The sequence below is a fragment of the Carcharodon carcharias genome, chromosome 20 (genome assembly GCF_017639515.1).
Source record: "Carcharodon carcharias isolate sCarCar2 chromosome 20, sCarCar2.pri, whole genome shotgun sequence".
Lineage (NCBI taxonomy): Eukaryota > Metazoa > Chordata > Chondrichthyes > Lamniformes > Lamnidae > Carcharodon > Carcharodon carcharias.
In genome coordinates this window covers 100,768,829-100,781,040 of record NC_054486.1, presented here as the reverse complement: position 1 = coordinate 100,781,040, position 12,212 = coordinate 100,768,829, and the positions used below count along the sequence as shown (strand labels likewise).

Sequence of the window (12,212 nt, the reverse complement as noted above, 5' to 3'; positions counted from 1 at the left end):
ACTCTGTATCGGTCCAGAACCGGTGCCATTGGTTTGAATTCTGGCAGCAACATTAGGCACAATTCAGTTGCTGCAGCCTCAGGTTTGTGCTGAAAATTGACACTGTTTACACGTGGAAAGTTTCAGCATTTTTGACCATTTTGCCATTGGGAGGGCTGTTAACCTCACCAGTCAAGGGAGTTAGTTTTGCAGGACAACCACACAGCTGTCAACACAGGGGATCGGAATGCTAATGAGCTCTCCCAAAAACTATTGAGCCAGCCTTTGAAATGGTTATCCTTAATGATCTGGGACAATAAGTGGTTTATCATCATGCCAGAGGCACTTGCTGTGGGCCCAATATAAGCCTAGGGAGGAGGCTCAGACCAAAGGTGTCAAGATTATGGATCAAGACTAGGAGAAAGTGGGTGACCCCACGATGAACTTCCGACCTCTTTCACGGCATCGCTAAAACCGCCTATTTCCAACTTTGTAACATCGCCCGGTTTTACCCCCATCTCAGCTCATCTGCTGCTGAAACCTTCATTTGTGCCTTTGTAACCTCCTAGACTATCGCAGCAGACTCTTGGCTGGTCTTTTAAGGTAATCCAAAACTCTTGCACTAAGTCCTGTTCACCTCGCTGACCTACACTGGCTTCTGATTAAGCAATGCCTTGATTTTAAAATTCTCATCCTTGTTTCCAGCCCCACAAGCCTCTGAGATATCTGCGCTCCCCAAATTCCACTGAGCTCTTATTCCAGCATTGGTGACCATGCCTTCAGTAACCTGGGCCCCAAGCTCTGGAATCACCTCCCTACTCCTCTCTGCCTCTGCAGCTCAGGCTCTTCCTTTGTGACACTTCTTAAAATTTACCTCTTTAACCAAGCTTTTGATCATCTGACCTAATATCCCCTTATGTGGCTTGGTGTCATGCTTTAATTTATAATGCTCCTGTGAAGCACTAAGTGAAATGCTATATAGTTGTGAATGTGCATTAAGTAAGTCAATACCTCCACTTTTTTGCTGTGGTAAGGATTTGAACACATACCACTAGCCTGGGTCTCTGTATCACTCGTACAGTGTCATTACCCAATACACCATCATTTCCCCCATCTAAGCAGCAGTAAAAAGTGTTTCATGTTATCATTTAAACAGCCTCCGTGCTAATGTATTCATGCTGTCATACTTCAAGGCTGGTGTGTGCTCTATCTTAGATTGTTACGGTAATCACCATTTTATACAGAAACTGGGCATTTTATATTACTTTTTAAAAAATTCATCCATGGGATATGGGCACCGATGACAAGGCCAGCATTTATTGTCGATCCCTCTGTGCCGTTATGGTGTGTGGTGAGCCACCACTTTGAACGGTTGGCTCCTGTCCATATGGTGTAGGGACACCCACAGTATCAGGTGGGAGTACCAGGATTAACGTGTGTGAGTGATGGAGCCATAAACAATGGGGTAAATTCTCTGGTACAGGTTTATTCCCAAATGCAAAGCTCACCAGCAGTGAAGTGTGCTGCTCTCACACAATTATCCACGGTCAGCCCATTATCTTAATGATTCATTGCCTCAGCTGCACATTTACACATGGATGAGGAACATGTTAAGATATTTAATCTGGTCCAGATCACATTTTTGAGGGTGTTTATTAACATGTTGAAAACATTGAGTCTCTCTGTAGCCTTTGAAGAGAGATATTTAAAATGGCGAAACAAGAAAATATAGTGTGTTTCTGGAATTTAGGGAGTGAGAGTCAAATGCAGTAGCCAACATCATCTAGAGTAAGAAGCAAATCTAACTTCCAGTTTGGCTACTGAAGTGAAGTTAATGATGTGACGTAATTGTTTTTTTAAATTCATTCATGGGATGCGGGCATCACTGGCTAGGCCAGCATTTACTGCCCATCCCTAATTGCCCCTTGAGAAGGTGGTGGTGAGCTGCCTTCTTGAACCACTGCAATCCCTGTGGTGTAGGTACACCCACTGTGCTGTTAGGGAGTTCTAGGAATTTGACCCAGCGATAGTAGGGAATAGTGATATAGTTCCAAATCAGGATGGTGTGTGATTTGGAGGGCAAGTTGCAGGTGACAGTGTTCCATGTATTTGCTGCCTTTATCCTTCTAGGCGGTAGAGGTTGCAGATTTGGGAGGTGTGAGCAGATTGACCCTGTTTTGTACTTCACGACACCATCCACGATGTTGCAGCAAGACTGGAAGAAGGTGGACACAGAATGGGGCCTACAGCTGTGACAGGCTGTGTCAACCCTCTGATGCACGGTAACTGCAGGTGTCCATGCAATAGTTGGCACGACTCACCATCTGACCAACAGTCTCAATTCCTGCCAGCTAGACATGTTCAAGTGTAAGCTGCGTGCAGCACTCTTGCAGATTAGTCAGAGGTTGTGGGTTCAAGACCCTCTCCAGCCACTTCAGCACAAGATCTTCCCTGACTCTCTGCTACAGTACTGAGGGAGTGCTGCACTCTTTGGAGCTGCTGTCTTTCGGATGAGACCAAGGCCCTGTCTGCCTCCTCGGATGGATGTAGGCGATCCTATTGCACTACTTTGAAGAAAAACAAAGGATTTTTCCTAGCGTCTAGTACCTATCCGTCAACTAACATTATTAAAACAAATTATCTGGTCGTTATTGCTTTGCCATTCGTAGGATCTTGCTGTGCACAAATTGAGTGCCATATTTCCTACATTACAACAGCGATTGCTCTTCAAAAAATACTTGATTGGCTGTAAGAATGTTTTGGGACATCCTAAGGTTGTGAAAGGTACTAAACAAATGCAAGACTTTATACATAAAAATATGGCTGTTGGCATTTTGATGCGTACATGCCAGTCCAGTGAGGCTTATGTTTTCTGTTGATGACACTGGTATATCTCCCGTTCATTGGCTACAACTGAGAGGATGAACTTACTGTGATCAGAATGGTTCTTCAGTATAACAGATAATCAGGCATTCACAGATTGTAAAATTAAGAACAGATAGTGCTGGAAAAATCAGTTCAGGCAGCAAAAATGTGCAGAGGGAGAAAGTGTTGATGTTTCAGGTTGATGAAGTTTTGTCAGAGCTGGTAATGGACTATATTTGAGCTTTGGGGCTGATATTCCGTGTTTTCTCACATTTGTATGTCAGAGTTGTCAGGACATCACACAAGTATTTGGACGAGAGTTTACCACTTTGAAATAACCCGCAATGTTAAGGTGGTGAAATTTTCCTAAGAGATAGGACAAAGAGGTTAGAGGTTCAAAGCATAATCCACAACTTCACCAATCCATACATCACATATTTCCCAAAGACATTAATAATTTTCATTTATGTTCACACCCTTTACTGTCAATCCAGGTATCCTAGTTAAACCTCAGTTTCACATTGTGTAATAATGCCAGTCTTATATAGATTATATATCTTGAGGTGTTCCGAGCCCTAGTATCTCATTGAATACAACTGTATTGTTGTGAAAATCTGGTCCACAGTTCACGTGCTGTAGAATATAACTTGTGGTTTTAAGAATCAGGAACTGTGGGAAAAAACTTCAAACAAGCTTGGAGTTAATTATAGTTAAAACCTAACCTGTGTTTATCTTACAAGGTCAGACTTGATAGTGAAATAACATTCAAACAATGGGTGACCCATTCCTGGGCCTCTGGGTAGAACCAGTGTGTCTATCATTAGCAATTCTGGGAAAGAGGTCGTAAAGCTCCATTAGGGATAGAAATTATTCATATGGTTTAGAGAATCAAATAGTTGTGTTGAAGGGAAAATAATGTGCTTGCAATTCTATTTGAATCAGCCCAAAACATGCTACATTGCAGTAGAGATAGTGATCCAGGGTGGATCCTTGATTACAAGGTTCTTATGTTTAAGTTATCTGTGTGTGTTTGCTGACAGAAGCAAGCAGTTCAGTTTGGGAACAGACAGAGACAGTTCTAGTCTAGGTGTAGACTGCAGTTCGCTGATTTAGGAGAGTCAAATGAAATAAATGTTAGTTAGGCATGCACTTCAAACAGAGTAAATACTAACTTCATATTCACCACATGGAATGTGGGTGGGGCTCTATCTTAGTTTGGATTTTGTGAGGGAAAAGCAGCTGGAAGATTTGCAGCTAGTGGAAGAAATCTATAATGGTCCTCACAGAGCCTTGTGGCAGAATGCAGTCAGCAGAGCTAACTTGGAAAGCTGTGGGAAGGCAGTTGGGTGTCTGCCAGTGGCCCGAACAAGGAGCTGAGGCATCCACAACCATGATGTCTATAAAGAAAAGATGGACAGCCATATAGCCAAAAAGCTAATGGAAGGACCCCCATAGAATCTTACCTCGGAGGGTAGCTTGAACTCCTAGGAGAATTAAAGTGAATTCCAGAGGGCTGTGGCATATCCCAGGAAATGTGAACAAACCTTCAAGATTTCATAAGATAAGGGAACTCTTGGGGGCAAGTAAAAAGTAGAATTGAGTTTATAGCGTAAGTCTTCATAAGGTATTGTGTTAAGTTAGTGGTACTTGCTTTGTTTAATTTCTCTTTATGTAAAGTTTGTTTTTATTTAAAAACATGAACTCTTGTGGCACAGATCTGTTAGTTGATTGCTGGGTGTTCGGATTTCTTCTTTAAACATTAACGGCCCTAACAGGACCAAAACAACAACAAAATTATCGATGCAATATATAATCTTATAGCCCTGTTTTACAAGTTGAATTTTCTCCCATCCTCACTGCAGAGTATGAAGATAATGAAGACTGGAGTGCCTGGTCCCCCTGCAGCGTGACGTGTGGCAGTGGCAATCAGAAACGCACCAGGTCCTGCGGCTATGCCTGTACCGCAACCGAGTCACGAACCTGTGACTTGAAACGATGCCCAGGTGAGTGTTGGCAACCTCCAAGGGAAGGTTAAAGGCAGATTTGAACAACCCATCAGCACCTATAGCAAAATGAATTACTTCCCTCAGACCAATGGGACAGTTTTTTGACAGCATCTGGTATCCAACATATATAAGGGGAGAATTTCCTGCTCCTGGGGCCATGGGATTACGTGGATGCAGCACACACAGGAAAATCAAGAACGGGGGAGTGGACTATCCAAGCAAATTTCTGTCTATTTGAATTAATGGACAGGAAATCAGTTATTGTTCTTGGAATATGAATGATGCTATGGCGCCACATATATTGCCCATCCCTAGATGCCCTGAGGGGTCTGACACCTGACTCCTCAGGCTGGATTTTACAAGGTGCGGTGGTCTCTGCACCTCTCCCCTCCATCCCCGAGGGTCGGGGGGGAGCACGCCCAGTTGGCCGTTAATAGACTGGAGGCGAGACTTAAGGGGAGGAAGTCCCGCCTCCTAGAGCTGCTGGCCAATCAGATCCCGCAGCTCTTCAATACCAGCAGAGCCACTGGGAGGGGTGGCCACTTCTGGGTACTGCACTCTGGGCTTGAGGAGGCGCTCAGCACTGGATCATGCTGTAAGCGTTTGGGGGTTTGGATGTATGGCAAGCTGGGAGGTCCTGATGAGAGGGTTTGGGGTCAAAGTTTGAGAGGCTATGGGGGTGAAGAGAACCTGGGGGTGGGGGCCTCCAATGGGCTCATGGGTCCATATAGGAGGGACCTCCGCTTTACCTGCCGCTAGCCACACAGGAAAACCTACTGGGCTGGACGATTGGCTTGGGCCTTTCCTTCCACTGGTTAAGTTTTGCCCACTCAATGGGCCCACTGCCAGGCTGAACACCCGATTCCACCTCTGCCCCTGGTGAAATTCTGGTGGGGATAGGGATGGTGGAGTAGGCTGCCCACTGTATTTTATGTGACTCTGCCTCCTCCCACCCCCCACCCCCCCCCCCCCCCCCCATCCCTCATCCCTCAACCCCCACCACCTTCAAATCTGCCAGTGGGGAAGCATTAAATTCAGCCCTTTCAGTGGGCCTAGATTGATGTGTAGACCAGACCAGGTAGCAGTGGGTGGGGGGGTGGTGACAAGTTCCCTTCCCAGAAGGACATGGGTCAACCAGTTGGGTTTTACAGCAACCCAGCAGTTTCCATACTCATGGTACCTGATGTCATCTAGACTACATTCCTCCCCACCTGATCTTTCTATGTTCACAAGTCCAGGGAAAATGTTCTCTATTGTGCAACTAATTCAGAGTGCCCTGGAGCACACATAATCCTAGAATTAACAAATTGAGCCATTCCCCTCTAAATTGTCCATTAGCCCATGGAGTCCAGCAACTTTGGACACACACACTATTAGAAGATGTAACATCCCCCAAACCTAGACAGTTAACTCCATTCCGGATCCAACTTATCCAATTTAGAGAGGCCAAGATGTTGGACGGAAGCAGTAAGAAGATGTGGGAAATTGTTTGGAAATTGAATGGGTTCTGCTCTATGAAATAAAATTAAGTCCGACAAAAATTCATGTGTAAAATACTTTTGGGCATGGTTTTCAAATTGGCAGAAACGCAGAAAGCGCTGGAAAAGCTCATCCATATCTGACAGTATCTGTGGAGAGAGAAACAGAGCTAGCGTTTCCAGTCTAGTATAACTCTTCTTCACTTCCGTAGAAGTCATTTTGGACTCAATACATTAAATCTGTTTCTCTCTCCCAGCACTTTCAGGTTTTTTTTCTGATGGCCAGCACCCACAGTAATTTTTGCTTTTATTTCAAATTGCACATTGTATTCAGGGAGGTTACAGCATAATGGTAATGTCACTGGGCTAGTAATTCAGAGATCCAGCGACTGCTCTTGGGAGCAAGAGGTTCAAATCCCACCCATGGCAGCTGGTGGGATTTAAAATTGAAATAATAAATCTGGAATTGAAAGCTCAGCCTGGTGACTGTGAAACTATCATTGATTGTTGCGAAGACCCATCTGCTTCACTCTCACCTTTTAGGGAAGGAAATCTACCATCCTTACCTGGTCTTACCTACATGTGACTCCAGGCCCCTCTTAACTTCCCCCTCTGCAATAGGCTAGGAAGCCACTCAGCTCAAGGGCAATTAAGGATGGGAACGAATGCTGATCTTGCCAGTGACACCCACATCTTGTGAAAGAATAAATGTTAAAAAATCAAATTTTGATTCACTCCATTTGCCCTGAGTAACTAAGTGTAGATTTGTTGGGCTACATCTGACCCTCACTGTACTCTTTTTCCTGAAGGGATGGAAGATGACCTGAATGCAGCAACTGAAAAAACTCTGGCAGAGAAGGGAAATGGAACAGAGCTGTTTGACTCGGGTGCGTATGTTACACCAACAGCCTGAATGTCGGCTGATTCACCCTAGGAATGTAAACAGAATCGGAAGAGGAGACAGGCCATTCAGCCCCTCCAGCTTGTTCTGCTACTCAATAAGATCCTGGCTGATCTATCCGACATGTCAGGGTTGTCTGACAGGCAGGAGTTCATCAGCCATGCAAAGTTGGGGGTGGGCGTTGTATTCGGTGGGTGATTTGGGAAGTCCAGTCTCTTGGCACCACCGACAGTATAACTATTAGAATTTGCATAAGCTCCACTGTTGGTTTAATGGGTGAATGGCGTGTTACCGATCTCTCTAGAGAGATGGGAGTTGCAACTGTGGCAGTGGTGGGTAACTGGAATTACTGGATCACCGTGTGTTATGCAGCACCTTTGATATTTCTTTTTATTAAAGTCAATGAAAAGAAAGTTTGAACTGGCTGAATATTGGGTGCCAATGCAATCCTGCCGGTTACGGAGAATTACATAGCACAGAAACAAGCCATTTGACCCAACTGGTCAATGCTGGTGTTTAATCTCCACGTGAATCCCCTCCCACTTGATTTTAACTAACCCAATCAGCATATCCTTCTATTCCTCTCTCCCTCATGTACCTACCTAGATTCCCCTTAAATGTATCTCTACTATTCATCTCTCGTCCTCCATTTGGTAGCGAGCTCCACATTCTAACCACTCTCTGGGTTAAGCCATTTCTCCTGAATCCCTTATTGGATTTATTAGTGACGACCTTATTTTTATGACCTTTGGGTTATTGTTGTCCTGAAAAAGGTGAGGAAGTCCGTTTTGACAGGCTGTGTGGCCTTTTCCTGTTTCCTGCTTTTCCTTTCTCCTTGCAATAGTGTTTAACAATGCCTGGTTAGATTTTACTGCGGCCCTTACAGTGTTAACGACCTTGCCAAATGCCCTTGAGGAAATTTGTTCCCATGTGAATCCATCTTCATTGCACCCTTTTACTTTCCTTCCCCAGAAGTGGACAGCTGTGATAAATGGTTGAACTGCAAGAGCGAATTCCTCAAGAAGTACCTGATGAAGGCCCTGACCGACTTACCGAGCTGCCCTTGCACCTATCCCACTGAAGCTGTGTACAGCATTGTCAGCGTCCATGAAGATGGCAAGGGAAGATTCTTCCGATGGCGAGACGCGAGCGGGCCGAAGGAGCGCCTGGACATCTACAAGCCCACCTCCAAGTTCTGTATCCGCTCCATGCTGTCCTTGGACAGCACCACCCTGGCAGCCCAGCACTGTTGCTATGATGACCAGATGAAGCTGATAACGAGGGGGAAAGGAGCGGGGGCTCCCAACCTGATCAGCACAGAGTTCTCGCCGGAGCTCCACTACAAAGTGGACGTGTTGCCATGGATACTGTGCAAAGGGGACTGGAGCAGGTACAATGCTGTGCGCCCACCAAACAATGGCCTGAACTGCTCTGAAAACCCTTTGGAAGATGACTTTATAGCTCAACTGAAGGAAGCAAAAGAGTACTGAAAATAATGATTTTAAAAAATGGGTCTCCGAGGGGATGACTGAAGAAAGAAAGGATGTTTTCAATAATGGGAACCACCATCCCTACCCCACCTCCAATAACATTAGCCAACGTTTACATGGCAACACCAGCGATGGTTAGAAACAGTACCAGATTGGCCCTAACATTAAAATATTTATATATATTTACATATAACCACTTGCTCATCTGATGAAAATACCTTCAAGCTATCAAATGATTGTGCACATGAGGAAAATGAAATGTATTATAATGAGGTGTATCATCGTTCCATCATCATTGTCTTATTTTTATAGCTCTGGGTGTTACTCAAATAAGAAACGCATTGATCCTGTCACACCCACATTCTCTGGATAATTCAGTAAACTCAAGGCATGGAGTTCTCACTCTCTGTCCCTCTTTCTCTCTCTCACTCACTCACTCACTCACTCTGTCGGGATCCCTGGTTTGGGCTTTTCCCAGTTCCAAATTTTCACCGTGGCTAAAGAGAGTCTCGTCGCCCACTTTTAAAACAAAAATCCGATGGGCGCAGGGAATCGTCAGCGACCTTCACGTCTCTCCTGGCCTGACCCCATCTCTTTCCGTCGATTCTGTGGCTCATGTTGATTCTCAGTGAGGAAGGCCAAGCCCCCATTTGATCAGTGCAGAATTCTCTCCAAGCTTGACTACAAAGTGGGTGGTGGTGCTGGGAGGTTTGGTGGAGAGGGGGTGAGTTTAAAGCGCCACGTATTATCTGGGAAATTGAACCAACGTCCATGGCTGCTGTTAATCTGTGGGAGCTTGCTGTGTGCAAATTGGCAGCTGCATTTCCTGCATTCCAACAGTGATGACGCTTCAAAAGTACTTCATTGGTTATGAAGCACTTCAGGAGGCCCTGAGGTCACAAAAGGCCTTTTGATGCTGGTGACACTATTCTGTGCGATGACCACTGATTCTCCGTCCACAGTGACTCAGGCTGTCTGGCCTGGTTTCAAACCAGAACTCACTATTTACACATTTTTGAACTGCTAGGTGAGACCGGAGTGACTGAATCTGAAGAAAACAACGGAGGCCGATTGGAGATGATCTTCTCCCCTTAACGCCTACATATGCCGTCTTCGATCTTCAACCTGAATCACCGTGTAATCTGACTCTGGCGCAGTTAGGCCAGAGAACTTGTTTTAATTCGCTTTAGGTTGATACCTGCTTTTAAGAAACTTTTCGAGTTTCTTAGCACAAACTTCTCCTGGAAACAAATGATCAGTGCGTTTAATATGAAGAAACTGGTGGCTGAGTGAGAATTTACACTGTTTCCCAATCTAATCCATTGTTTTCCCAGAACTGATAGCTGCAGAATGCTCTACCTCCCTGTCTCCTCTACCTTCTTCGTAACACAAGCTTCTACATCCCACGCTTGGGAAGCCAGCAGTTCTTCCTGCTTTTTCTACCTTGATGGCATCCTGCTCTATGGGCCTCGACTTTCAATTGAAATAAAGAAACACCAGTTCTTTCGTACGAAGAAAAGATTGGAACTGGCCACAGAAACAATATCTTTTGGGCTCCAAGCTCTGCTGATTCCATATATTGATCAGAATTTGCCAGACCCTTGGTAAGGAGCATAACAAGGGCCTCTGAGGTTCACTACCTAGAGATGGAGCACTGTTACACAGGGTGCAAGTCTTTCAGGACCTCTATATTACAGTGTACAACCTTCGTGACACCCAAGCATAGTAGTTGCTAAATGAGTAAAGACCAATTAGTCCACCATCTACCATCCTGGTAGTTGCAATACACAATGACAATGGATTTGTTGCATGCCATTGGCTTTAAGGCACTTTGGGACATCCTAAGGCCATGAAAGGTGCTATATAAATGCAAGTCTTTTCATTCCCTTTTTAATAGTAGCAATAAATCCTCATCAATTCGTCCACAACAGACCCAGAAATGACATGTGGATAACCCCAGTGGTGGAGAGCTTTGGGATTCATAGGCCCAAATTCAACTGATCCTATGAAGCAATGGTACGACCATCACCTGTCACATTTCAAATTACTCATATACTGTACCACAAAATAGTTTCTGAAAGAAATTATTACATTTGCATTTGGATGAATCAATACTGACTGTTTCCACCATCTCCCTAAGTGTCTGTTCCATAGATTGCCCACACACTCCCTCCACATTCAGATGTCTCTTCAAAATTTCATTCAGGTAAAGGAGTAGACTTTGTTAATGAATGGAATTTCCTTTTTTTAAAACCATCTAATTGAAATTTCAGGGGGAGTTTTTGCACCCCCCCTCAGATTTCAACATTTGCTTTGGAATGAAGTGTCATGAGTTCTCTGAGCATTGAGTCCCCTAAATCTCCCGAAACGTAAGAGGCAGGGGCTTATCCAATAGAATGTAGAAGAATCCTAAAATGATGTGGCACTGAAGGAGGCCATTTGGCCCACTGTGACTGTGCTATCTCATTGGTAGCACTATCCAATTAGTCCCACTCCCCCTGCTCTTTCCCCATGGATCTCAGAATGTTTTTGATTCAAGTATTTATCCAATTCCCCTTTGAAAGGTACTATTGTAAATCCGATTGGATGGCTACGGATTGGAGAAAAAAGTGGCTCGGGAACAGCGGTTAGAATTGAAAACTCTTAGAGCACCTCTTGAGGCCACTTGGCCCATCACACCACTACTTTTTCTCCATTACCTGTAAATTAGTCTTCTACAAGTATGTGTGACCAATGGAATGAAGTGGTTCAGTCTAGAATATGGCTTCTTTTCTGATATATCCATTTGGCTGACAAAGAGTGAACCATTTCTTGCAGGGAGACCATTACAAAGACATCATTTTAAAGCCAATGCATGATGTTCGAGGTGTTATTTTTACACCTGAATATGGAGGGAGACCAAGTCGCAGACTGTTATTCTACAATAGAGATAGACAAAAATTCTTCGTTTGTCAGCTCCCCCTGGGCTGGTGTTCTCCTCATCTCCGAGTCACAATTTTGTGGGTTCAAGCTCGAGTCCGAGACACCAGTGTATATTCTTGGCTGACACTTCAGTGCAGTACGGATAGAGTGCAGCATCGTCAGAGGTGCTGTCTTCCATGTGCTGCACCAAGCCAAGGTGGACATAAAAATTCCATGACAGTATTCAAAGAAGAGCAGGAGAGTTCTCCCAATGTCATGGCTGGGATTTTATTATTCCATACCATGTCTGATGGTTAAAGTAGCTGGATTCATTTTTTATTTCATTAAGCTAGGCCCAATGAAGAAAATATCTGCCCTTTTAAGTATTTTCATTCAGGAGTCTGAGGATGGAGGGTATTAAGGGAACTTCCTACTTTTCAAAAAATAAAGTAATCTACCTCATCCCCACAGAGCTGGGGGCTGAGAATTCTCTATTCTATAACTTGGAAGAGTCTCATTGTGCATAACCTCTGAGACTCTTGATGTGTATTACAGAAAGATTTGATGAAGTCAGTATGCTCCTGTCATCATG

General features: G+C 44.4%; 1 protein-coding gene across 1 annotated transcript in view; it reads left to right on the top strand.

Moving 5' to 3' along the window:
* ism2a (isthmin 2a) overlaps nt 1-8,719 on the top strand; it is a 42,576-nt gene extending 33,857 nt beyond the window's left edge. Inside the window, exons 4-6 of the mRNA XM_041215145.1 lie at nt 4,707-4,847; nt 7,147-7,215; nt 8,202-8,719. Coding sequence (XP_041071079.1) covers nt 4,707-4,847; nt 7,147-7,215; nt 8,202-8,719 — 728 coding nt within the window. The remainder of the gene's footprint in view (nt 1-4,706; nt 4,848-7,146; nt 7,216-8,201) is intronic.
* Nucleotides 8,720-12,212: the final 3,493 nt, after the last annotated feature.